Source organism: Gorilla gorilla, chromosome 3, assembly GCF_029281585.2.
Source record: "Gorilla gorilla gorilla isolate KB3781 chromosome 3, NHGRI_mGorGor1-v2.1_pri, whole genome shotgun sequence".
NCBI classification, from domain to species: Eukaryota; Metazoa; Chordata; class Mammalia; order Primates; family Hominidae; genus Gorilla; species Gorilla gorilla.
Genome location: NC_073227.2, coordinates 171,755,710 through 171,783,308, shown reverse-complemented (window position 1 = coordinate 171,783,308; position 27,599 = coordinate 171,755,710). Strand labels below are relative to the sequence as shown.

The window sequence follows — 27,599 nt, the reverse complement described above, 5'->3', positions numbered from 1 at the left end:
GAACAAAATCAGCAAGAAAGAGTAAGGCTTGGGAATGTCAAGAGAAGTATTCAATATTCAGATCATATAAGGCCCTATAAGCTATGCTAAGAAATTTGGATTAAACCATATTCAGTAAGAGCAGAGTTTTTAATAGACGAGTGGCATGATATAACTTATAGGGTTTTTTTTTTCTGCTTATTTGTTTGTTTTGTTTTTGAGACAGGCAGCATCTCTCTGTTATACAGGCTGGAGTGCAGTGGCTTATTGCAGCTACATACTCCTGGCTAATGTGATCCTCCCACCTCAGCCTCCTGATAGCTGGGACCTCAGGCACGTGCCACCATGCCCAGCTATTATTATTATTATTATTTTTGGGTAGAGATAGGGACTTGCTATGTTGTCCAGGGTGGTCTTGAGCTCCTGGGCTCAAGCAGCCCTTCTGCCTTGGCCTCCCAAAGTGCAGGAATTATAGGCATGAGTCACTGGGGTTGTCTTTTCACTCTGTTGGGTTTGTCCTTTGATGCACAGAAGGTTGTTGTTTCTTCCTTTATCTTTTTAAAAATAGACGTGGAGTCTCTCTATGTTGCCCAGGCTGATCTCAAATTCCTGAGCTCAAGCGATCCTCCTGCTTTAGCCTCCCAAAGTGTTGGGATTACAGGTGTGAGCCAGTTTACCTGGCCCAGAAGTTTTGATGTAGTCCAGTTTATCTATTTTTTTTCTGTTATTGCCTGTGCTTTTGGTATTACGTCCTAGAAATCATTGCCAAATTCAGGGTCATGAAGCTTTTCCTTATGTTTTCTTTTAGGAGTTTTATAGTTATAACTCTTACATTTAGGTCTTTGATCCATTTTGAGGTAATTTTATATATGATGTAAGGTAAGTGCCTTAGTCTCTGTATGCTGCTATAAAAAATACCTGAGACTGGGTAATTTATAAATAATAGCAATTTATTTCTCATAGTTTTAGAGGCTTAGAAGTCCAAGATTAAGACGCTGGCGGGTTTTAGTGTGTGATGAGGGCTGGGTCTTTGCTTCTAAGATGGCACTTTGAGCACTGTGTCTTCACCTGGTGGAAGCCGAAAGGGCAGAAGAGGCTAAACATTGTGTGAAGACTATTCTTTAAAGGCCTTAATTACATTCACTAGGAAGGAGCCCTCATGACCTAATGACCTCAGAAAGGCCTCACCTCTTAATACTATTGCATTGGAGATTAGGTTTCTACAAGAATTTTGGAGGGGATACAGATATTCAAACCATATCAACAAGTATCCAATTTCATTCTTTTTTTTTTTCTGTGAGATGGAATCTTGCTTTGTCACCCAGGCTGGAGTGCAATGGTGTGATCTCAGCTCACTGCAACCTCTGCCTCCCAGGTTCAAGCGATTCTCCTGCCTCAGCCACCTGAGTAGCTGGGATTACAGGTGCCCACCACTATGCCCAGCTAATTTTTGTAGTTTTAGTAGAGACGGGGTTTCACCATGTTGGCCAGGCTGGTCTCGAACTCCTGACCTCGTGATCTGCCTGCCTTGGCCTCCCAAAGTGTTAGGATTACAGGCGTGAGCTACCGCGCCTGGCTCAATTTCATTCTTTTGTATGTTGATATCCAGCTTTCCCAACACCATGGCTTACATTCTTAGAAGAATGAATTGTGTTAGGATCGGTATACAGGGCAAGAATGAAAGAAATCAGTGAAGATATTACTGAAGTATTCTAGAAAAGAGGGAATGGTGACTTAGAATGATGTGGTAGCAATGATGATGGAGAGAAGTAAACATATATGTGATATATTTAATAGTTAAAGCAGTAGAACTTGCTTTCATGAATGGGATTTGGAGGTGAGGAAATGACAAAATCAAAGATTATTTCTTGAGTTTGAGTGGACTTTGGCACTATTTATTGTGGTGGGACAAACTGAGGTAGTGATGGGGAAGAGGTATTATTGGCAGCGAGTAGGTAGAATCAAGAGTTCTGCTTTGGAAATGTTAGATTTGAAATGCCCTATTGGGTATCCATGTGAAGATTTTAGTTGGACAGTTGGCCCTGTGAGTCTGAAATATAGGAGACCAAGGATAGGGTTAGAGATATAAACACAGGAATTAGTACTATGTAGGTGAGATTAAAAGTCATAGAACTGGATGAAATAATTTAGAGGGAGGAAAGAACACACAGCTGAGCTCTTGGACATTACAAGATTTGTAGGTAGTGCAGCGGAGGATGTAGCAAAGGGGGCAATGAAGAAGCAGCAGCTAGATAGGAGGAAAACCAAGAAAGTGCTATGTATTATTGCAAAAGTTAAGAGAAGAAAATGTTTTAAGAACCTTAAGAACCTTTTCACAGTTATCTTGCTATTTGTATATAGTCCTATAACTTTCCATATTAGATTGTGAACTCTTTGTGGACAGTGTTATGCATGTTTGTATTCCTTACAGTTAGCAGCTTAGAAGTGACTGGCAGAAGTGGATAGTCAAAGAGTTTCTTTTCCTTGTAAGCACTGCTGGGTCCCCAGCAATGATCAGGCACTGTTCTATGCTTTGGTTGTGTAAAGATAAATTATAAATGGTTGGTGCAGTGTCAAATGGAAGACAGATTTGTAAATACATAATTGAAATTGTGTTATACAGAAAGTTTCAAAGTAATAAGTACTAAAGAAGAGACTGATACACATTGGTAGGGGATTACTTCTATGGAGGGAAAGCAGGTGTGGGATCAGAAAAGGTTCTGTAGCGAACCTTTACTTTGGTTTAGCTTTGAAGGTAGGTTAGATGGAATATGAAGTGAGGTCATTCCTGGGACAGTAGCAACAGAGGCAAAGGAGTGTACAGTAACAGGGTGTAATGTTTGAGAAAGTAGTTCCTGACCTGGAGTTCTTAGAGTATAAAAGTTTAACAACGATGAGACTGATTTATAAGCCATGGAAAGGTGTTTAGTCTCTTTTGTAGATCATGGGAAGATGGCTGATGGCTGATACCTTGTCAACAATACAGTGATTATCAGATCTTCATTTTAGAAAGATGATCCCAGTGAAGAATGGGCAAGAATAGTAAGACTCATGGAAAGAAGTTGAATTGGAGGCTATTATCATAATCAAAGACGTGATCCTGAGTTCCAGTGAGTTTCCAGTGAAGGGCACCGGAAAATGTTACAAAGAAAAACAACTTTTGGCCGGGCGTAGTGGCTCACACCTATAATCCCAGCACTTTGGGAGGCTGAGATGGGCGGATCACGAGGTCAGGAAATCAGGACCGTCCTGGCTAACATGGTGAAACCCTGTCTGTACTAAAAATATAAAAAATTAGCCGGGCACGGTGGCAGGCTCCGGTAGTCCCAGCTACTCTGGAGGCTGAGGCAGGAGAATCGCTTGAACGAGGGAGGCGGACATTGCAGTGAACCGAGATCATGCCACTGCACTCCAGCCTGGGCGATGGAGCGAGACTCTGTCTCACAAAAAAAAAAAAAAAAAAAAAGAAAGAGAAACAACTTTTAAAGTTATTGCAGAGGTAGAATGGGCAGTACTTAGTCTATTGGATCTGTAGGATGATGAAGAAGGAAGATATGACTGATATTTCTAGCTTCAGTAACTGGATAAATAATGGTTATGTTAATGGGGCAGAGAATGAAAGAATGAATGATCTCTGGATAAGGGACTATTTTGATAAATTACAGTACATTCCATCCACATGAGTCACTTGAAGCTGTTCTGATTACATAATGGTATACGGTTAAGTAAAATATACAAGTATTATAGTCTGACTTCTTAAGTATTTAAAAATATTTTTACAAAACACATGAACATGTACATTTGTATATATGTATATATGCACATAAATACTGTATGTGTTTCATATATATGCACATAAATACTGTATATGTTTCTATAAGTTTAGATAAACGTAAGGACAGGCACATAAACTACTCATGGTGGTGATGTATTCCGAAAAGTGAACAGGGAAGGGGGCTGGGAGCTTTCACTTGCTGCTTCATTATTAAAGTGTTGCATGGTTTTTAAATGCTGTGTAACCAGAAAAATGAATGAAACATCAAGACAGAAATATCCTACCTATCTAAGTGTATATGTCAGGAAATGGACATCTTGAAAATTAAGTGATAGAAAGGGATGTTTCGATTCTCTTGAAAATAGAACACACAAGATTTTTTCTCGGCTGGGCGCAGTGGCTGACGCCTGTAATCCCAGCACTTTGGGAGGCCAAGGCGGGCGGATCATGAGATCAGGAGATCGAGAACATCCTGGCCAACATAGTGAAATCCCGTCTCTACTAAAGATACAAAAATTAGCTGGGCGTGGTGGCGCGTGCCTGTAACCCCAGCTACTCGGGAGGCTGAGGCAGGAGAATCGCTTGAACCAGGGAGCCAGAGGTTGCAGTGAGCTGAGATCGTGCCACTGCACTCCAGCCTGGGCGACAGAGTAAGACTCCATCTCCAAAACAAAAACAAAAAACAAAGATTTTTTTCTCTTTATAACTTTGTTCATACTGTTATCTGAAGTATCTTTCTCTTTTTGTTGCTTTTGCCCTTTATTTAAGGCTCATCTTCATGCTCTAATTTTCTATTGGAACTTTTTTTCATCTTTAGTAGATTATTGTGATCTTTGCTTCTATAGAGATATGATAGCAAACATATTCTTATGTTCTAATTTTATATGTTTTGCTTATTTTATAACAAATTCCCACAAATTTTGCAGCTCAAAGCAACTTATGTTTACTATCCTACAGTTTCTGTGGGTCAGAAGTCTAGACTCAGCTTAGCTGGATCTTCTGTTTAGGGTTTTACAAGTCTACAATAAAGGTGTTGGTCAAACTGCATTTCTTTCTGGAGCTTGGGGTCACAAATTTCTTGGCAGAATTCAGTTCCATGCTGTTGTGGTACTGAGTTTCCCATTTTCTTGTTTACTGTCACTGAGAGGATGCTCTCAGATCCTACAGGCTGTCCATACTTCCCTGTCTCATGGCCTTGTCACACATAGCCACTTACTTCTTCAGGGGTGGCAGGAGAATCTCTGCAGTATGCTAGGGCAGAACTTTATTACATAAGTACCAGAGTGATTATCCCATCACCGTTGGCGTGTAAAGTACCCTAATTAAGGAATGATTATCCCATTATCTTTACTATATTCTGTTTGCTAGAAGGAAGTGCCAGATTCTGCCCAGGTTGAACTCAAGGGGTTGGGATCATTTAAAGCCATGACTCACTGGAGGTCACATTAGGGTGTGTCCACCACAGCACTTATGTTAATATGAGTTTCAAGCTGGAAAGGACTCCAGTGTATTCTCTTTTTCCCCAACGAAAATATAATGAAAGGTCATCTTTGCTGCTTAGCCTAGTCTGTAATGTAATAGGTGTTGAACAGATGTTGGACAGTGTTTTTAAAAGGCAGAGGCACAAAAATGTTAAAAGATCAGAATTAGCACTCAGAAGATTTATTCAGTTATAATGTATATGAAATGATGAAACCTTTATTTTTAGGACATTGGCTATAAAACAGCATAAATTAAAGCTGAGAATATTACAAAGGAAATATTGACAAGACTTATTGATTGATTAGGGGCCTGAAGGAAGGTGGTAGAGAAGCGGGAAGAGACTAGAATAACTTTGAGGTTACTTGTTTGGGGACTAGTAGGATAGTGTGCCATTGACTAATCAATTCAATTAATGTTTGAAAGTACAAGGCAATATATTGATGTTAAATTCACAATGTGGTTTTAGGTCTCTAGAGGGAAATTAAGAACCCAAACCAGTATTTCACATCTGTACTCTTGAAAGCGCTTGTTTTCTCTATCTGTAGAATCAGAGGAAGTTATTCATTAGTGGGTTTTAAAATTACACTAGGGATGGTTTTTGTCTATAATGCCTAAATGAGTACTTTTTAATAGCATTTGAAAAAAAATACCCTGATGATGTCACCCCAAAATCATAGATAAGATATTGCATTAACTTCTAAAGTAGCTGGAAGACAGTTTGGGGATAGAAGAGAGAGTCTGACAGAGCTGGAGTCAAATTAAAATAGTGTATGTGAGCCTAATAGAGATCGAAACAAAGTCATAGAATGGCAGAAAGCTTTTTTATTTTCTTTAAGGATTTTCTGTTTTCCTTTCTTTTGATTATTGATCGTTGTAAAGCTTCAAAGAACAGAGACATGTAAGGAGGAGGACTTAAGCCTCACTCACTAGCCCAGACATGTGCATGCTTTTTCTGTAAAAGGCCAGATAGTTCTTTAGGCCTTGCAGTACACATGGTCTTTTTCACAACTGGTCAACTCAGTGTAGTATGGTGAGTTGAAAACAGCCATGGATAACACTTAAACAAATAGGCCTAGTTGTGCTCTTATAGAACTTACTAACCAAAAACTGTTGGCAGGCTAGATTTGGCACACAGGCCTTAATTTGCTGACCCCTGTTCTAGATTATTGGCAATTAAAAGAAAGTGTATTTTCTTTTATATGTTCCCCAAGCTCATATTGTTCATAATATTCCTCAGGTTTATTTTTCCTCTTAATGTATATTGTGGACATTATTTTGTCAATTTGGAACAATCTACTTATATGATTGTATATTTTGATTCTTTAAGATTCTCACTTTCATAAATAATGTTGTAGTGAAATTAATTGATTCACGAGGAATATTTTCCACATGTTTTTCTGCATTGTGGGAACATGTTCATATAGCACATTATTAAGACTGCTGGCCAGGCGCGGTGACTCACGCCTGTAATCCCAGCACCCTGGAAGGCCAAAGCAGGTGGATCACTTTAGGTCAGGAATTCAAGACCAGCCTGGCCAACATGGTGAAACCCCGTCTCTACTAAAAATACAAAAATTAGCCGGGGGTGGTGACTCATGTACCTGTAATTCCAGCTACTTGGGAGGCTGAGACATGATAATCACTTGTACCCAGGGAGCGGAGGTTGCAGTGAGCTGAGATTCTGTCACTGTACTCTAGCCTGGGCAACAGAGTGAGACTCTATCTCCAAAAAAGAAAAAAACCAATTTTTGTGACAATTGCTTTGGATCCAAGTTTATGTTTGTTCTTTTTTTGTTTTGTTTTTTGTTTTGAGACAGGTTCTTACTTTGTCGCCCTGGCTGGAGTGCAGTGATGCCATCATGGTTCACTGCAGCCTCTACCTCCTGGGCTGAGGTGATTCTCCTGCCTTGGCCTTTTGAGTAGCTGAGACTACAGATGTGTACCACCATGCTCAGCTAATTTTGTTGTTTTTGGTGTTTTTTTGTAGAGAAGAGGTCTCTTTATTTTACCCAGGCTTGTCTCAAACTCCTGGGGCTCAAGGAGTCTCTTTTCTAAGTGCTGGGATTGTAGGCATGAGCCACTGTACCTGGCCTTATTTATATTTTAAATGAAAACATTGCTACAAAGTGAGGCAAGTGCCCTGTGGGATGGGAGTAAGTTCATGTCATTGTTGATGACTGCTAGGTGTAACTTTTGTAGGTGGGCATTTTCTAGTGGCAGTTTAGCCACTTTTGTTATATAAATTAAAAAAATAATCCTTGCAGGCCATGTATATTCATGCCCATAATTTCAGCACTTTGGGAAGCTAAGGCAGGAGGATCACTTGAGCTCAGGAGTTTGAGACCAATGTAGGCAACATAGTGAGACCCTGTCTCTACAACACCACCAAAATAACTTACAGGGTACGATGGCACATGTATATAGTCCCAGCTACTCAGCAGGCTGAGGTAGGCAGATCACTTGAGCTTGGGAGGTTGAGGTTTCTGTGAGCCATGATTGCACCACTGCACTCCAGCCTGGGTGACAGAGTGAGACTCTGTCCCTTAAAAAAAAAAAAAAAAAATAATAATAATGATAATAATAATAATTCTATCCCTGCCCACTCTATGTTCTCAACTCCTATTAAAGAAGGAAGTTTAGAAGACCTATACATATCAAAAATGTTCCAGATTGCATAAAGTGAATCATTCTGTTGATATGTTTATAAGTGAATGGTGTTATAAAAGCGCTAATCAGAATGGGTCATTTGTTTATACATCTAAGACATTTTATTAAAAGATTTAGAACTCCGTGGCCATTATCAGTGTTCCATGTGAGTCCTTATATAGAGAGGTAGCACTGAAGGTAGCCATTTCTTAATCTCTTAACTTCTAATACCATAGTTTTATTTTTAAACATTTTTATCTTTATACAAGACAGTTCATACATGTTATATTTTTTGTGTGCTTTTGCTCAATATTGTTAGTGAAATTCATATTGTTATGCATAATATTGATTCTTTTTTTCCCTACTTAGCATTTTACTTTATGAAAGTCCAACATTTTAAAAATTAGTTTCATTTTTAATGGACATTTGGGTAGTTGCTAGTGTTTGGCTATTGTAAATAATTGCCATGAACATTTTTATTAATCTATTTTGTGATTATAAGAGTCCCTGTTACTTCACATCTTTGATATAACTTGGTAATGCCAGCCTTTTAAACATATATAGCCATTCTGTGGAGTATAGTATATCTTATGGTTTTAAGTTTTATTTCCTTGATGACTAGTAATGCTGAACAACTTTTCATAATCTTATTCACCATTTGGAAATCTTCTTTTGTGAAGTGCTTGTGTACTTTTCCCATTTTAAAAATTGTGATCATTTTCTTTTATTTGTAAGAGGCTTTTTAATATATTTAAGATAGCAGTTCCTCATTGGTTGTAATTATTCCAAGTATATTCTCTCTCTCTGAAGTTTGGCTTTTAATTCTCTTAGTGGTGGCTTTCATAAGCACAAGTCTTTAAATTTTGATGTAGTTCATTTTGTCACTATTTTTCTTATGTTTCATGTATTTTTGTTTGGTGCAGTAAGTCTTTACATTGACCCAGTCAGGAAGATGCTCTTTTATGTAGTCTTCTAGAAACTTTTTAAACTTCCTGAAATCTTTAGGTCTTATCTAGGATTCATTTGGAACTGGTTTGTTTGTATGGTTTGAGGTAGAAGTCAGGGTTAATTTGTCCATATGAGCATCAGTTGATTGATCTAAGACCAGTTTTTGGAAAAGACCATCTTACTTATAAGTCTTTTAATATCATTATCATTATTATCATCTCTCTTCCCCTCTTTAAGAATGTCTCATGTATTCTTGTTTGTTTACATTTTCTATAGATTTTAGAATTAAATTTGAACTCATCAGATTATGCAGAAAGACCTGCTAGGATTTTGATTGGACTGTATCTATAAATAGCTTTGTGGAGAATTGATATCTTTAATACAAGCCTTTCCCTTTCATGAACATGGTATACTTTTTTCTTTAAGTTTTAACTTTTTTTTTTTTTTACCATTCTTTCTGTTTGACATGCAGAATTCTAGCACATTTTTGTTTCTTTTTCCTACATATTTTGATGGTTTTGAATGCTTTTCAAAATAGTATTTAAAAACCATTTTTACTTTGTTAGTAACCTATACATATAATCTAGTTGATTTTTGTGTATTTGCCTTAAATCCAATGACCCTCCTAAATTCAATTATTACTTTTAATTGTTTACATATTTCTTTTGGATTTTTTCAGTATTTCAAATAACTAACTTTTAACTTTATCTTCTAAAGTGTATTTTTATTTTCTATTTAATTTCTGTTCTTATCCTTATTTAACTTTCAGTGTTCACTGGCTGTTCTTTTTCTGATTTCTTCAGTTCAATACTTACATAATTTATTTTGACAATTTTTTTCTTCTTTATTGTTTTTATTCAGTGTGTCAATTTCCCTCTAAGCATTGGTTTAAGGTTTATCTAAATCCACAGATTTTGGCACATTGTTTTTACTATGTTTTACTGCAAACGTTTCCTAATTTCCATTATGATGTATTCTTTTATGTGTGGGTTTTTTTCAGAGGTGCATTCTTTAATTTTTAGACATGAAATGATATTACTTAGCGACTGCTGTGTTAACAGTATTATCACAACTTAGCCTTAAAGAAACATACATTTGTTTTCTCAATTTTTCTTGGTCAGGAATCCTAGGCATGGCTTAGCTGGGCCTCTCCTTCAGGTTCACTTACAAGGCTGCAATTAAGGTGCTGGCCGGAGTTGCAGTTTTATTTGATGTTTGACTAGGAAAGGATCTGCTTCCATGATCATGTGATTGTTGGCAGGATTCACTTCCTTCTAGGAAAGGATCTGCTTCCATGATCATGTGATTGTTGGCAGGATTCACTTCCTTTTGAGTCATTAGACTGAGAGTCTGAATTCTTTGCGGGCTGTTGTCTGGGGCTCTACTCAGCTCCTTGCCATGGAGGCCTTTACACAGGGCAGCTCATAACATGGCAGCTTTCTTTAGCTAAGCCATTAAGGGAGAGCGTCAATAGAGTCTGCTAGCAAGATGCAAGTTACCATCTTATTTAATGTAATTATTGAAGTGTTATTCCTTCATTGTTGCCATATTTTCTTGCTTCGAGGCAAGCGCCATCTCCTTCCTACACTCTAAAGGGGAAGATTACATAATGCTGTGGATACCAGGAGGTTAGGAAAGTCAGTGGTCAGCTTAGAGCTTCTTGCAGAGTGATCTGTATCCTGTTATTTCTAGTTTAATTGAAATGTATCAAAGAACATACTGAGTATGATTCCATCATTTGAAATTCACTGTAAATTGCTTTGTGACCCCGCATTTTGCCTGTTTTTTTAATACGTTCCATGTGTACCTGAAAATAATATTTATTATTCACTTACTGGGTATAATGTTCTCGATATGTCAGTCAGGTCAGGTTAAAAAATATTCTATAGCTTTATATATTCTATATCTGGTAGTAGGCCATATTCTTAAGAGCATACAAATTTAGAATCTCAAAATACTAAATTTCTGTATCTCTAGTTCATTTATCCTTTTATTAATTTAACAGGTTTTATTTCTGTTTGCTTCTCATACTAAAAAAAGTTTATTACCTTTTAGCTTTTAAAAATTGTTCATGTTTTCTGAAATTATACTTTTCAATCTTTGTTTAACCTTATATTGAAATCGTGTCACTTACAAGCATCATATGCTTTAAAAAATTGATTTGACAATAATTTTACTACTAAATGTTTACTTTCTATGTATTTCTGATACGTTTAGGTTAAAATTTATCATCTTATTATTTATGTCCTTTATATTTGCTCCACATCTTGTGTTTCTTTTTTTTTTCCTTCTTTTGAGCTAAGTATTTGTTGCTTAATTTTTTTCCCATTGGCTTGTTGGTTATATATTATTTTAAATACCTTTAGTGGTTACCCAGAGATTGTAGTATGAATATTATAATTAACATCTTACATAAACTGATTCTTTTGCCAATCCATGTATGACACAAGAAACTTATAACACTAATTCAGTTGGTTTCTCTTGCCTTGTATACTGTGGTTATATATTTTAGATTGCAGTATTTTTTAATTCTAGAAGTTACATAATTATTGTAAATATTCAGTATACTTTTAGATTTACCCACGTTTGTCATTTTCATTGCTCCAATTGTTTTCCTTGACTTGTATCAATCTTATATTATTTTTCATCCTTGTGAAGTATGTTGGTTGGCTGGTGACAAATTCTCCCTATTTTATTTGTCATGGAATGTTCTTATTTTGCTTTTGATGATGAGGAAAAGTTTTCCTCTACCCTCTTAGGTTTGTTGTTTGGGGACCTGTGAATTAAACAGACAAACACAGCTTAGCAAGAATAAAGACCTATTTTTAGTCATAAGTCTATCAGAATTCGGCTGGCTGCTGTGTCTCACACCTGAAATCCCAGCACTTTGGGAGGCCGAGGCGGGCGGATCACCTGAGGTCAGGAGTTCAAGACCACCCTGCCTAACATGGTGAAACCCTGTCTCTACTAAAAATACAAAAATTAGCCTGGCATGATTGCGAGTACCTGTAATCCCAGCTACTCAGGAGTCTGAGTCAGGAGAATCGCTTGAACCCAGGAGGCGGAGGTTGCAGTGAGCCGAGATTGTGCCATTATACCCAGCCTGGGTGACAGAGCGAAACTTCGTCTCAGAAAAAAAAAAAAAAAAAAAAAAAAAGATTCAGAGAAAAATGTGACTTGAGGAGGGGGTTAGAATTTGGGGTTATATACATGCCATTTTAATAGGGTAAAAGTGAGGTAATGAAGGGCACATTTGGGAAAGCTAATGATTTTGCGAACAGTAAGTGGGGCCTTAGGAGAATAGTTAAGTGATATTATAGTTTTGTAACAATGTCTATTTAGATAATTTCTTATTCTGGTACTAACTTCTCATCTTTATTGACAATAGTCAATCTTCCTTGGTTGCAAAACTCCCTGGGAAGGCATTGATGAAAGCTAAATTCTTTTGGGAGCTTCTCCATTTAGGTGGATAAAGGAAGTTCAGAAAAATACTCTTTTTTTTTTTCCCACAGTGGTATACTCTTGACCCTTTAAATCTCATTATTGAAGGATACTTACTGAGGATAGAATGCTTTTCTTTCTTTCTCTCTCTCTTTCTTTCTTCTTTCTTTTCTTTTTTCTTTTCTTTCTTTTCTGTCTCTCTCTCTCTCTCTCTCTTTTTCCTTCGTTCATTCATTTGTTCATTCGTTCGTTCATTCGTTCTGTCAGAGTCTCGCTCTGTCACCCAGGCTGGAGCGCAGTGGTGCAATCTGGGCTCACTGCAAGCTCCGCCACCCAAGTTCAAGCCATTCTTCCACCTCAGCCTCCCTAGTATCTGGGATTATAGGCACCTGCCATCATGCCTGGCTAATTTTTATATTTTTAATAGAGACAGGGTTTCACTATGTTACCCAGGCTGGTCTTGAAGAGGATAGAATTCTTAGGTGGTTGGTTGGTTGGTTTTGAGAGAGGATCTCTCTCTGTTGCTCAGGCTGAAGTGCCATGCTGTGATCATAGCTCACTATAACTTGAAACTCATGGACTCAAGTGATCCTTCTGCCTCAGGCTCCTGAGTAGCTGGGACCATAGGCATGCACCACCATGCCTCGCTAATTAAAAAAAACTTTTTTGGTAGAGATGGGATCTCACTACATTGCCAAGGCTGGTCTTGAACTACTGGCCTCATGTGATCCTCTTGCCTGGACCTCCCAAAGTGCTGGGATTACAGGTGTGAGCCACTGGCCTGGCCTTTTAGATGGTATTTTTGTTTAGTATTTCAAATAGGTCATTGCATTCTTATCTGGCTTCCATTAGACTTATTGTTGCTCTTTTGAAGGCCTCTCCCACTGTCTGCTATTAAGAATTTTTTTCTTTGATAGTTTTACTATTACTGCCTAAGCAGGGTATCCTTAAAAACCCCGCTTGGGTTTTGTAGCACTCCATCAACATATGGCTCAGTGTTTTTTCCCAGTTTTGAAAAATCTTGGCCATTATCTCTTCAAATATTGCTTTTTTCTAATTATGTATCTACTCTTTCTTATACTACAGATACCCTTATATTAGATGCTTTTACTATGTCCTATATGTCTGTTATTTATTTTGTTCAATTTTCATTAATATTTCTTACTGTGTTTCAGTCTAGTTGTCATTGACCTATCTTTCAGTTAATTTTTTCCTTTTTTGGCTGAGCTTAATAACCCAGTAAATCTATTTTTATATTTATTTATTTTTTTTCAGTACTTCTACAGTTTTCATTCTTTACTGGAATTCTCTATTACACAATTAGTTCTAAACATATTAACTATATTTATTTCAATGTCCAGATGTGAGCCAGTTTCTATTTAGTTTCCATTCGTATGATATTGTCTCTTGTGCCTGTTAATTGGTGACTGAATGCTGAAAATTGTATTTTAAAATTGCAAGGGTAAATTTAAGTCTCTATGATATTATCTTCCTTTAGAAAGGACTTCCTTTTGGTTTCTGATTAGCAGTTAGACTAATAGCTGATTGTATTAATTTAGGGTCTGAGCTGACTCAAGGCTGGGTTTTTATTTTTAAGTTCTTCTGAGAGTTTGGCCTATTTTGTTTGCCTTCTCCTAGTGTGTAGCCCTTCTGAGGTACTCTGAAAACCTGGGGTTTTGCCATGGCCCTCCTGCATTGGTATTTCTGATTTTTTTTGTCCCCACCCTGAAAGCTTTGCTTAGCTTTTTGGCTGCCAGTTAACCTAAATACCAATCACCAGATCTCTGAAGGTCTGTTTCAGTGTTTTGAGTCCTGGTCTATTTCTTGCTTTCTGGGGTACACTTGATTCCTGCTGTAACTCTTGGGTAGTCTACCAGGACTCCTCCACCTTGACGGACTGCGAACCTCAATTTTTTTGTATTTATCTTTGTGAGACTGGTGACAGGTCTGTGTAGCTTTTCTGTTCTCACTTGGGAATAGCAAATGCCTTAATGTAAAAAGTCACACTGATTGTCTTTTGTGTGCTTTCTTCTCTGTGATCTTCACTGGTTAATTTTGGCTGCCTTGGTAACTTTCCAGTGCATTTTAAAAGATTAAAACACAACTTTAATCCAGTATTTTTAGTTGCTTTTGTTACATGGCTAGTCTGATAGAAGCTAATCTGCTATTGCCAGAAAGGTAACCTTTTGCTGTTGTTACATTCCTCAATTATTTAGCGTGAAATAATGGTACCTCATTGTGTATGATGTCAAAAGAAGAAAGTAAGTATTCCTTCCTCTCCACCGTAAGCAGTGAATAATCATTTATGTTGTGTGTGTATACATATATTTATTTGATAACATTCATTTCTTACAGGTTGCTTAGCCAGACAATGAAGGATCATCTAGTAAGAGTAGCAAATGAAGCTGAATTTATCTTGAGCAGGCAGAGAGCAGAAGATATTCACAGACATGCGGAATTTGAGGTAGGTTACATATGTGGTTGGTGTGCGGAAGTTACCGTTTTTTAATGATAATCATGAGAAATTGTCCCGGTAAAATGGCAGGTCCAAAGAAACATAGTATATGTCATCAAAAAATTAAAATCTAGGTTTATAGGAGAGTCATGGGGGTTCTGGGAGATAGTACATGTCTCTTTAGCCCTCTTGTCTCAATTGTAGTTGAGCTACCACAGAAGCTTGATCAGAGAAGCTTCTTGTTTGGCTGATCTAATCTTAATAATCAGAGGTAAGTCTTGGCTCTCATGGTTTTCCTATAAAGAAAACTGGTGAAGGAGTTGGCCCTTTCTGGACAAAACAGAGCTAGTTAGCCAGAAATGAAAATCTCTATGGCAAAGGTAAGATCATCCAGGTTTCTAGAGAGGAGCTGAACACAGAGGTGTGAAATTTCTCTGTCTTTAGGGTTTGAGAGCGTAACAGTATTTGTAGCTGAGGAAATGAGGGAGCATACACCTCTCTCCTTGGATTCTCATAGGAGAGGACTAAGTGATAAACCCATCCTGGGACCATTGCTTATCTCAGTAGTTGTGCCTGAACATGTATAAGAAATACAAATTTCTAGAGGAAATTAATGGTTTTGTAGCTATAGAAATGACCCAAATTCACCTAAGGTGAACTAGAAAATTTGACAAGTAGTACATTTGCTATAGAATTGGAAAAATATTTAAAAGCACTGTATGGCTTCTAACATATCAAGAACAGATAAACTCATATGTTGCTGACATTTTTCTGGTACATTAGAAAAGATGAAAAATCTTCCAAGTGAATTTTATACAGCCAGCAAATCTGAAAATTATTCTAGAAAAATAAAACTCTAGAACACCAATTTCACTTAAGAATATAAGTACAAAATTTAAACTATAACTTTAAATAACATAATTTATCAATATAAAGAATGAATTATATAGTATGATGACTGAAAATTTTTACTGGAATTACAAAATTGTTTTCTTTAGGATATCTACCTGCAAAATAAATTATATCAACAAATTAAAAATAGAAAAAACATGAAGATATCAGTAAAGGTAGAAAAAAAGCATAGGATGATTGTTAGCTGCCAGCCCTATTAAAACTCAGAGAAAAAGATTTATATAAGAAAACAATACAAATATGGTAAAGACTATTAAATATCATTTTAAATGATTAAAGTCATCTCTTTTAAAATCAGGAAAAATGAGTGATACCTACTGTCACTGTTGTTAACATATTTTTTGATGTTCTTGCAAGTGCAAGATACAGCTAATATAAATGCTAGTAAAGAAAGAAAGAAGATTACTTTCAAATTTCTAATGCTGTGGTCTAGGAAAATCTAATTCCTGTGTCCTGAGGTGTACCTGGATCTTGAACATTTTTCTACCAGAGTTAATAAGAGAATTTGGTGAGGTTATTAGGTATGAGATAGTTGTGCAAAAAATTAATAGCTTTTCTTTGACAGTCAGTAACCAGCTAAGAATGGAAATCAGAAATACAGTGTATTCATAAATATGACAAAAACAATGTTTTGGGCCAAATTCTGCAAGAAAAGTACACATGCTCTTTGGAATGAGGCTACAAAATTTTATTAAAGCAAATAAGATAAAATATAAACTAATTCCATGCTGGATAGTCTGTCTTGGGGTCTTGAGGGGTGTGTGTGTGTGTGTGTGTGTGTGTGTGTGTGTGTGTGTGTGAGAGAGAGAGAGAGAGAGAGGGAGAGAGAGACAGAATCAGTCTTTTGTTTTGAAATAATTTGAGGCTTTCAGGAAAGTTGTAAGAATAAAGCAGGAACTCCTATTCACTGTTCTTCCAGATCTTGTGATTGTTAAATTTTTATGACATTTATTCTCTTTCTGTTTATGCTTTGTTTTTCTGAATTTTGAGAGTAAGTTAAAGTCAGGATTCCCTTCTACCTCAAAATACTTCAGTGGAAATTTCCTAAGCACATTCTCTGTCTTAATCTGGTACAGTTATCAAGATCAGAAAATTAACATTGGCAAGATGCTGTTACTTAATATACCAACATTACTTGTATTTTTCCAGTTTTCCAACTGGAAAAAAGACTCCATACTGTCTTTTATAGCCAAAGAGAGAAAATTTTATGTCACAAAAATGTTCATTTTTCTCAAGTTAGTATGTAAACTCAGTGCAATATCCATTAGTAAAGCACTCCATTAAAATAACAGTAGAATTGATTTGGCATTTAAATATTCTTTATAACAAATTTAAGACACAACTATTATATTTGGATATTTAAATATTCAGTTAATGTGGGAAAATAAATGCTTTAATGTAGTCCTACAATTTGTGAAAAAGTAATGGGATATACTTGCCTCTCCAGAAATTAAAACACCACTAAAAAGACAGCATATATTAAAATTCTTCCAGATGAAATAAGCAATAGGGAGGAAGATGACATGATAAATACTTTAGAAACGTATTTGGAAAACTGTAAAAGTAAAACTTGGGCATATGTGTGAATTTGATAACCAAAATATAGGATATTTAGAAAGTAGAAATATAAAAGTAGACATCTATTACTACCTATAACATTAAGTGGAGGAAAGATACCATCAACAACTTGGAAAAACATAATGCCTATGACTGATAAATGATTAATATATTCACTGTACTAATAATTCTTATAAGAAAGACAACCCAATAGAAACTCAGATGATATCAATAAGAAATTCACAAAATAACCTAAAAGTGACCAGTAAACATATGAAAAGGATTCCTATGTAAATTAGAGAAATTATTATCTATCAATTTGCCATTCTTCGACTGAGAGACAGTAAAAAGAATGATAACATACTGTTGAAGCGAATAAGGGAGATGAAATGGGCAATGCTGTTCTTTTGTATTGTTAACGGAAAGTACATTTTTAGTCTTAAGGGAAAGCAATATAGTCATAGCTATTAAAAGAATTACATTGACACTCACAAACATGCAAATACCCATTTACTGAGTAATCCTATTTTTGTGAATATATCTGTTAGGAATTAAAAATAATAGTATTTAAAGATAGGTATACATGGCTATTTATTGCAGTATTGTATAAAATTTAGCCAAATAATAATTATGGAAAAAACAAGGAAATGTTTCTTTAAGTAAAGGAGTTTTGACATAGAATTCCACTAAGCCATTTTAGTTAATTCTTTTCAGTGTAATTATGTCATTGATTTTTTATTATTTCTTTTCTTTGTAATATTTGTGGGTACGTAGTAGGTATATATATTTATGTAGTACATGAGATATTTTGGTACAAGAATGCAGTGCATAATAATCACATCATGGAATATTGGGTATCCATCTCTTCAAGTATTTATCCTTTGGGTTACAAACAATCCAGATACACCATTTTAGTTGCTTTAAAATGCACAATTAAATTATTATTGACTATTGTCTCCTGTTGTGCTATCAAATATTAGATCTTACTCATTTGTTCTATTTTTTTTATACCTATAGATCATCGTCACCTCCCTGTGACACCCTCACTACCCTTCTTAGCCTCTGGTAACCATCCTTCTACTGTCTCTCTGAGTAAAACTGTTTTGAACTCAGAGTTCAATTGTTCAGAGTTCAACTGAACAAGTTCAATTGTTTTGATTTTTAGATCCCACAAATAAGTGAGAACATGCGATGTTTGTCTTTCTGTGCATAGCTTATTTCACTTGACATAATGATCTCCATTTTCATCCATGTTGTTGCAAATGGGAAAGAATCTCATTCCTTTTTATGGCTGACTAGTACTCCATTGTGTGTAAGTACCACATTTTCTTTATCCATTCATCTTTTGCTGGACATATAGGTTGCTTCTAAATCTTAGCCATTGTAAACAGTGCTGCAACAAACATGAGAGTACAGATATATCTTCAATATACTGATTTTCTTTCTTTTGGATATATACCTAGCAGTGGGATAGCTGGATCATATGGTAGCTCTATTTTAGTTTTTTGAGGGACCTCCAGACTGTTCTCATGGTGGTTTTTACTAATTTACACTCCACCAATAGTGTATGTGGGTTCCTTTTTCTCCACATCCTCGACAGCGTTTGTTATTACCTGACTTTTGGATACAAGCCATTTTAACTTGAGTGAGATGATATCTCATGGTACTTTTGATTTGCATTTCTGTGATGATCAATGATGTTCAGCACCTTTTGTTTTGTTTTGTTTTTTTGAGACAGAGTCTTGCTATGTTGCCCAGGCTGAAGTACAGTGACATGATCTTGGCTCACTGCAACCTCCACTGCCCTGGTTCAGGCGATTCTCATGACTCAGCCACCCAAGTAGCTGGGATTACAGGCCTATGCCACTACACCCAGCTAATTTTTGTATTTGTAGTAGAGATGGGGTTTCGCTGTGTTGGTCAGGCTGATCTTGAACTCCTGGCCTCAAGTGATCTGCCTTCATCAGCCTCCCAAAGTGCTGAGATTACAGGTGTGAGTCACAGTGCCTGGCCCTTGAACACTTTTTCTTTCTTTTCTCTTTTCTTTTCTTTTCTTTCTTTCTTTCTTTTTTTTCAGAGCCTCACTCTGTCATGCAGGCTGGAGTGCAGTGATGCGATCTTGGCTCACTGCAACCTCCACCTCCCTGGTTCAGGGGATTCTCATGGCTCAGCCACCCGAGTAGCTGGGATTAAAGGCCTGTGCCATCATGCCTAGCTAATTTTTGTATTTTTAGTAGAGATGGGATTTTACCATGTTGGCCAGGCTGGTCCCAAACTCCTGGCCTCAATTGATCTGCCTGCTTCAGCCTCCCAAAGTTCTGGCATTACAGACATGAGCCACTGCATCCGGCCTGAACACCTTTTCATGTGCCTGTTTGCCATTTGTATGTCTTCTGTTGAGAAATGTCTATTCAAATATTTTGCCCATTTTTAAATTGGATTATTACTTTTTCCTATACAGTTGTTTGAGTTCTTTACGTATTCTGCTTATTAATCTCTTGTCAGATGGGTAGCTTTGCAAATATTTTCTTCCATTCTATGGGTTGTCTCTTCACTTTGTTGACTGTTTCCTTTGCTCTGCAGTAGCTTTTTAACTTGATATGATCCCATTTATTCATTTTTGCTTTGGTTGCTTGTGACTGTGGGGTATTACTGAAGAAATTTTTGCCCAGACCAATGTCCTGGAGAGTTTCCTCAGTTTTTTTTTGTAGTAGTTTCACAGTGTGAATTCTTAGATTTAAGTCTTTAATCTATTTTGATTTGATTTTTACATACGGTGTGAGGTGTAGGGATCAAGGTTCATTCTTCTGCATATGGATAACTAGCTTTCCCAGTGCCATTTATTGAAGAGAGTGTCTTTTCTCCAATGTTTGTTCTTGGCACCTTTGTTGAAAATTCATTTCCTGTAGCTGTGTGGATTTGTTTCTGGGTCCTCTTTTTGTTCCATTGGTTTATGTGTCTGTTTTTATTCTAATACCATTCTGTTTTGGTTACTATAACTCAGTAATATAATTTGAAGTCAGATAATCTGATTCCTCCAGTTTTATTCTTTTTGCTCAGGATAGCTTTGGCTATTTTGAGTCTCTTGTGATTCCACATAAATTTTAGGATTTTGTTTTATTTCTTTGAAGAATGTCATTAGTATTTTCATAGAGATTGCATTGAATCTGTAGATTGCTTTGTTTAATATGGATATTTTAACAGTATTGATTTTCCAATCCATAAACATAGAATATCCTTCCATTTTTTTATATTCTCTTCAATTTCTTTTATCAGTGATTTATAGTTTTTATTATAGAGATCTTTCATCACTTTTGTAAAATTTATTTCTAGGTATTTAATTTTGTATGTTTCTATTGTAAATGGGATTACTTTTTTGAATTCATGTTCAGATTGTTCACTGTTGGCATATAGATATGCTACTGATATTGATTGATTGCTTGAGATGGGATCTCACTTTGTCACCCAGGCTGGGGTGCAGTGACACAGTCATAGCTCACTGCAGCCTTGAACTTCTGGGCTCAATCAGTCTGCCCACCTCAGTATCCTGAGTAGCTGGCACTACAGGCATGTGCCACTATGTCCGGCTAATTTTTGTGTTTTTTATAGAGGCAGGGTTTTACCATGTTGCCCAGCTGGTCTCGAACTCCTGGGCTCAAGCAGTCCACCTCCTTATCTTCACAAGGTGCTGGGATTATAGACATGAGCCATCATGTCTGGCCTACTCATTTTTGTATGTTGGTTTTTGTATACTGCAACTTTACTGAATTTGTTTATCAGTTCTTATAGTTTTTTGGTGGACTCTAGGTTTTTCTAAAAATAAGATCACATCATCTGCAAATAAAGATAATTTGACTTACTCCTTTCCAATTTAAATGCTCTTTATCTCCTTCTCTTGTTGGATTACTCTAGCTAAGGCTTCCAGTTCTATGTTGAATAATAGTGGTGAAAGTACATGTTTTTGTCATGTTCCAGATCGTAGAGGAAATGCTTTCAGTTTTCTCCATTCAGTATGATACTGGTTGTGGGTCTGTCATATATGGCTTGTTATGTTAAGGCATATTCCATTTGTATCACGTTTTTTTTTTTGAGGGTTTTTATCATGAACGGATGTTGTACTTTATCAGATGCTTTTTCAGCATCAATTGAAATGATCATTTTTTTATCCTTCATTCTGTTGATATCATGTATCACATTGATTGATTGATTTGCATATATTGAACCATCCTTGCATCCCTAGGATAAATCCCACTTGGTCACGATTAATGACTTTTTAATGTATTTTTAAATTCAGCTTGCTAGTATTTTCTTGAGGATTTTTGCATCAATATTCACCAGTGAGATTGGCCTATAGTTTTCTTTTTTTAATATGTCTTTGATTTTGGTATCAGGGTGATATTGGCCTTGTAGAATTAGTGTGGAATTCTTCCCTCCTCTCTATTTTTTGGAATACTTAGAGTAGGATTGGTATTAGTTCTTAAAATGTTTGGTAGAATTCAGTGAAGCCATCTGGCCCCAGGCTTTTCTTTACTGGGATACTTTTTATTAAGGCTTCACTCTTTTCACTTGTTATTGGTCTGTTAGGTTTTAGATTTCTTAATGGTTCAATCTTGGTAGGTTTATGTATCTAGGAATTGATCCATTTCTTCTAGATTTTCCAAATTTATTGACATATAGTTGCTCATAGTAGCCACTAATGATCCTTTGAATTTCTACAGTATCAGTTGTAATGTCTCCCTTTTCATATCTGATATCATTTGTTTGGATCTTCTCTTTTTCTTAGTCTCACTAAAAGGTTGCCAATTTTGTTTATCTTTTCAAGAAGCCAACTTTTTGTTTAATCACTCTTCTGTATTGTTTTCTTCATTTCAAATTCATTTATTTCTGCTCTGAACTTTAGTATTTCTTTTCTTCTACTAATTTTGAGTTCAGTTTACTGTTACTTTTCTAGTTCTTTAAGATGCATTATTAGGTTATTTATTTGAAGATTTTCTTTTTTTTGACACGGGCATTTATAGCTATAAATTCTCTTCTTAATAGTGCTTTTGCTGTATCCTGTATGCTTTAGTATGTTGTGTTTTTATTATCATTTGTTTGAAGAAGTTTTTCAATTTTATTCTTAATTTCTTCATCATTACATTGGTGATTCAGGAACATATTGTTTAATTTCAATATATTTGTATAGTTTTTAATATTCCTGTTATTATTGATTTGTAGTTATATTTCATTGTGGTCAGAGAAGATGCTTGATATTTCAGGTTTTTTGAGTGTTTTAAGACTTGTTTTGTGACCTAACGTATGGTCTGTTCCTGAGAATGACCCATGTGCTGAGGAGAAGAATGTGTATTCTGTAGCTATTGGATGCAATGTTCTGTAAATATCTGGCTGGGTGTCGTGGGTCACACCTGTAATCCCAGCACTTTGGGAGGCTGAGGCAGGTGGATCACCTGAGGTCAGGAGTTCGAGACCAGCCTGGCCAACATGGCGAAACCCTGTCTCTACTAAAAATACAAAAATTAGCCGAATGTGGTGGCATGCGCCTGTAATCCCAGCTACTCAGGAGGCTGAGGTAGGAGAATTGCTTGAACGTGGAAGATGGAGGTTGCGGTGAGCTGAGAATCATGCCACTGCACTCCAGCCTGGGTGACAGAGCAAGGCTCGATCTCAAAAAAAAAAAAAAAAAAAAAAGTTCTGTAAATAACTTTAGATCCACTTGTTCTGTAGTACAGATGAAGTCTGCTGTTTCTTTTTTGATTTTTTTTTTGTCCGTGAAATATGCCCAATGCTGAAAGTGGGATATTTTGATGTGTCTAGCTATTATTGTATTGGAGTCTGTCTCTCTCATTAGTTCTCATAATATTTTCCTTATATATTTGATTGCTCCAGTGTTGGGTGCATGATATGGTTTGGCTCTGTGTCCCCATCCAAATCTCATCTTGAATTGTAATTCCCACATGTTGAGGGAGGGACCTATGATCCCCATGTGTCAAGGGAGGCAAGTGATTGGATCACTGGGGGGCAGTTTCTTCCATGATGTTCTCGTAATAGTGAGTTCTCATGAGATCTGATGATTTTATAAGTGTTTGGAAATTCCTCCTTCACTCTTCTCTTTCCTGCCAACTTGTGAAGAAGGAGCCAGTTTCCCCTTCGACCATGATTGTAAGTTTCCTGAGGCCTCCCAACCACGTGGATCTGTGAGTCAATTAAACCTCTTTCCTTTATAAATTACCCAGTCTTGGATGGTTCTTTATAGCAGTGTGAAAACGGACTAATACAGTGCATATTTATTTACAATCGTTATATCCTCTTGCTGGATTGACCCCTTTATCACTATATAATGACCATCTTTGTCTCTTCTTACAATTTTTGTCTTGAAATCTATTTTATCTGATTAAAATGTAACTACTCCTGCTCTGTTTTGTTTCACTGGCTTGGAATATCTGTTTTCATCTCTTTATCTTCAGTCTATGTGTAACTTTATAGGTGAAGTGTGTTTCTTACAAGCAACAGATCATTAGGTCTTGTTTTTTAATTCATTCAGCCACTTTATTTCTTTTGATTGGAGAGTTTAGTCCATTTACATTTAATGTTATTATTGATAAGTAGAGACTTACTACTGCCATTTTGTTATTTGTTTTCTGGTTGTTTTGCAGACTTCTCTTCCTTTTTTCTTTCCTTGTCTTCCTTGTAGTGAAGGTGGTTTTCTCTGGTGGTATGATTTAATTTCTTGCTTTTTATATTTTGTGTACCCATTTTATTTGTTTCAGTTTGAGGTTATTACAAGGCTTGCCAACACAATCTTATAACCTGTTATGTAAAACTAATGGCAACTTCACTTCACACTGATTGCATAAAGAAACAAACACACAAAAAGGAACCTAATAAAAACTCTATGCTGTAACTTTGTCTCTCTAGTTTTAAACTTTCTGTTGTTTTTCTTTTTATCTCACTGTACTATCTATATCTGGAAAAGTTTTTGTAGTTATTATTCATTGGTTCATTATTTAGTCTTTCTACTTGGTATATTTATACAATCCAATTACAATGTAATACTATCCTGTGCTTTTCTGTGTGCTTACTATTACCAGTGAGATTTGTACCTTCAGATGGTTTCTTCTTGCTCTTGTCTTTCAGATTGTAGAGCTCCCTTTAGCATTTCTTTTAGGACACGTCTGGTGTTGATGAAATCCTTTAGCGTTTGTTTGACTGGGAAAGTCTTTTTATCTCCTTCATGCTTAAAGGATATTTTCACTGGATATACTATTCTAGAGTAAAAGTGTTTTTCTTTCAGCACTTTAAATATATCTTGCCACTCTTGTGGCCTGTAAGGTTTCCGCTGAAAAGTCTGCTGCCAGATGTATTGAAGCACCATTGTATGTTATTTCTTTTCTCTTGCTGCATTTAGGATCCTTTCTTATTCTTGACCTTTAGATTATTAGATGCCCGGAGGTAATCTTCTTTCTGCTTGCTGTTCTATAAGCTTCTTTTACTTGAATTTGATATCTTTCTCAAGGTTGGGGAAGTTCTCTGATTATTCTTTTGAATAAACTTTCTACCCCTCTCTTTTTATCTACCTCTTCTTTAAAGCTGTTAACTCTTAGATTTGCCCCTTTGAAGCTGTTTTCTGATTTTGTAGGCATGCTTCATTTTTTCTTATTCCTTTTTTTCTCCTCTATGTATTTTCAAATAGCCTGTCTTCAAGCTCACTACTTCCTTCTTGATCAGTTCTATTAAGAGACTCTGATGACTCTGATGCATTCTCCAGCATGTTATTGCATTTTTCAATTATAGAATTTCTGCTATATGTGTGTGTATATATATATATTTAAATTTATTTTATTTTATTTTTTGAGACAGGGTCTGGCTCTGTCACCCAGGCTGCAGTGCAGTGGTGGGATATCAGCTCACTGTAACCTCCACCTCCCTACTCATTCTGCTTGATTTAAAAAAAAAATTTAATCCTTTTGTTAAATTTATCTGATAAAATTCTGAATTTCTTCTCTGTGTTATCTTGAATTTCTTTGAGTTGCCTCAAAACAGCTATTTTGAATTAACTATCTGAGTTGTCATATGTCTCTGTTTCTTCAGAATTGGTTCCTGGTGCCTTATTTAGTTCATTGGTGAGGTCATGTTTTCATGGATGATGTTTATACTTGCTAATGTTCTTCAGTGTATGAGCATTGAAGAGTTAGGTATTTATTATAGTCTTCACAGTCTGGGCTTGTTTGTGACTGTTGTTCTTGGGAAGGCTTTCCAGGTATTTGAAAGGACTTGGACCCCAACCCCAATAAGGCTGTGTTTTTTGCTGACTCATAGAGGTACCATTTTGGTGGTCTTAGATAAGATGTGGAAGAATTATCTGGATTACCAGCCAGAGGCTCTTGTTCTTTTCCCTTTCTCCCATACAAACAGGGTCTGTCTCTCTTTGCTGAGCCACCTGCAACTGGGGGTGTGGTGATGTAAGTAAGTCTGTGGCCACCACCACTAGGGCTGCACTGGGTTAGACCTGAAACCTGCACAGCACTGGGTCTTGCCCCAGTTTCTTCTCTTCAGGGCCGTGAGTTCCCACAGGCTCCAGGAATGTCCAAAGTGCTGTCTGGGAGCCAGGGACTGGAGTTAAACAGCTTAGCAATTTTCCTGATATTCTACTGTCGTTATGCCTGCACTCAAACCACAATACAAAGTCTTTCCTACTCTTTTCTTCACTTTCCACAGGCAGAGCTGCCTTTCCCTGTGGCCACCCCCACCACCGGTCCACAGGGGATTCCTTCAGGCCACCACTGATGTTTACTGAGAGCCTAGGGGCTCTTCTGTCAGCTTGTGTTGAATGCTGCCAGGCCTGAGACTCACTCTTTAGGGCAGTGAGCTCCCCTCTGTCCCAAAGCACATCTGGAAATGCTGTCCAAGAGCTTAAGCCTGGACTTTGGGACCCCAAGAGCCAGCTTATTGCTCTACCCCCATGTAGCCGAGCTGGTACATAGGATGCAAGACAAAGTTCCCTTTATTTTTCCCTCTGCTTTTCTGAAACATTAGTAGTATTTCACTGTAGGCACCATAGCTGGGAATATGCTGGGTCACCCCTGAAGCTAGTAAGTCTCAGAGCCCAAGACACATGGTATATTCCCTTCGTTATCACTACTGGTTATTCAGGGCCCAAGAGTTCTTTAATCTGCAGGTGATGAATCCTACCAGGACTGGATCCTTACCTTCAAGGCACTGGGTTCACTTTTGGTCCAGGTTGTGTCTAGAAATGAAATATCATCTGAGAGCTAAGGCCTGGAACGGGGCCTCATGACTCTGCCTGGTGCCCTATCCTACTGTGGCTGAGCTGGTATCCAAGATGCAAGTCAAAGTCCCCTTTACTCTTTGATCTCCTCTCATTAAGCAGAAGCAAGGAGTAACTTTCATTGCTATGAGCTTCACTGCCTGGGGTTAGGGCACGGCTGATGCAAGCACTTCCTTAGCCATGCAAGCTGGTGTCTCTCTAGGTCATGTGCCACCCTAGTTCACTGGCCCTGAGCCCAACCCAGCACTAGGAGGAGCCTAGAAATTGCAGTCCTTGTGTCCTAGACTGCCTTTCAAGTTTATCTAGGAACCCAGCGTACTTTAGCCTGGGTGGCGAGGCTTGCCAAGAAACTCATGTTCTGTCCCCTGGGATATGTCATTCCCCTCTGGCTAGGGCTGGTCCTCATGCTCCCTCTATGGAAGGAGCCCAGCATAGCTTTATTCTTTGCTGTGGCAGGGCAGCACTGAGACCAATGTAAAGTTCTCCAGTTGTTGAGCTCTCCTTCCCCAAAGTGCAGTTTCTGTCTGCAGTGCATGGCCACTGCTGGGCAATGGGGCAGAGGTGGCATCAGTGATTCAAGTCTGTCTCTCCTGCCCCCCTCAATGCCTCTTTCCATGATATGAAGTTAAAAACAAGTACTGTGATTGCTCACCTGATTTTTGGTTCTTGTGATGGTGCTTTGCTATGTGCAGATAGTTGTTAAAATTTGGTGTTGCAGCAGGGTGGACGAACGGGATAGGCCTCTATTCTGCCATCGTGCTCTGCCCTCCTCTGATGTTGATTTTTATGTTACATATGTCAATTCACACTCTCTTATGGAAGCTGAGGATATTAGTCACTTGTATGTTGCTTTTATTTTCTCTCCCCTCACCTCCTAATTTTTAGTTATATTTTAATTTTCATATTGTCTAAATTTATAACGTTCATGTTTATAATCACATTTCTTATAGTACTTGAGTATTTGTTCTTTATTTAAGTGAATTCAATACTCACTCTTCATTTTCCCCAACTTTATTAGTTGGAACTTAATTTCCAGATTCTTTCTTTTGACTCAGTTCTTAATTGGCTGCATTTCATGGTTATTCTTTTTCCACAAGGGGCTTATATGTGTTGTAAAC

General features: G+C 37.0%; 1 protein-coding gene across 4 annotated transcripts in view; it reads left to right on the top strand.

The window, feature by feature from the left end:
- Window positions 1-27,599, top strand: part of LRBA (LPS responsive beige-like anchor protein) — a 766,360-nt gene that overhangs the window by 264,522 nt on the left and 474,239 nt on the right. For all 4 annotated transcript variants that reach the window (XM_031010185.3, XM_055385519.2, XM_055385518.2 and 1 more), the window contains exon 36: window positions 14,627-14,735. In XM_031010185.3, the coding sequence (XP_030866045.3) occupies window positions 14,627-14,735 (109 nt within the window). The remainder of the gene's footprint in view (window positions 1-14,626; window positions 14,736-27,599) is intronic.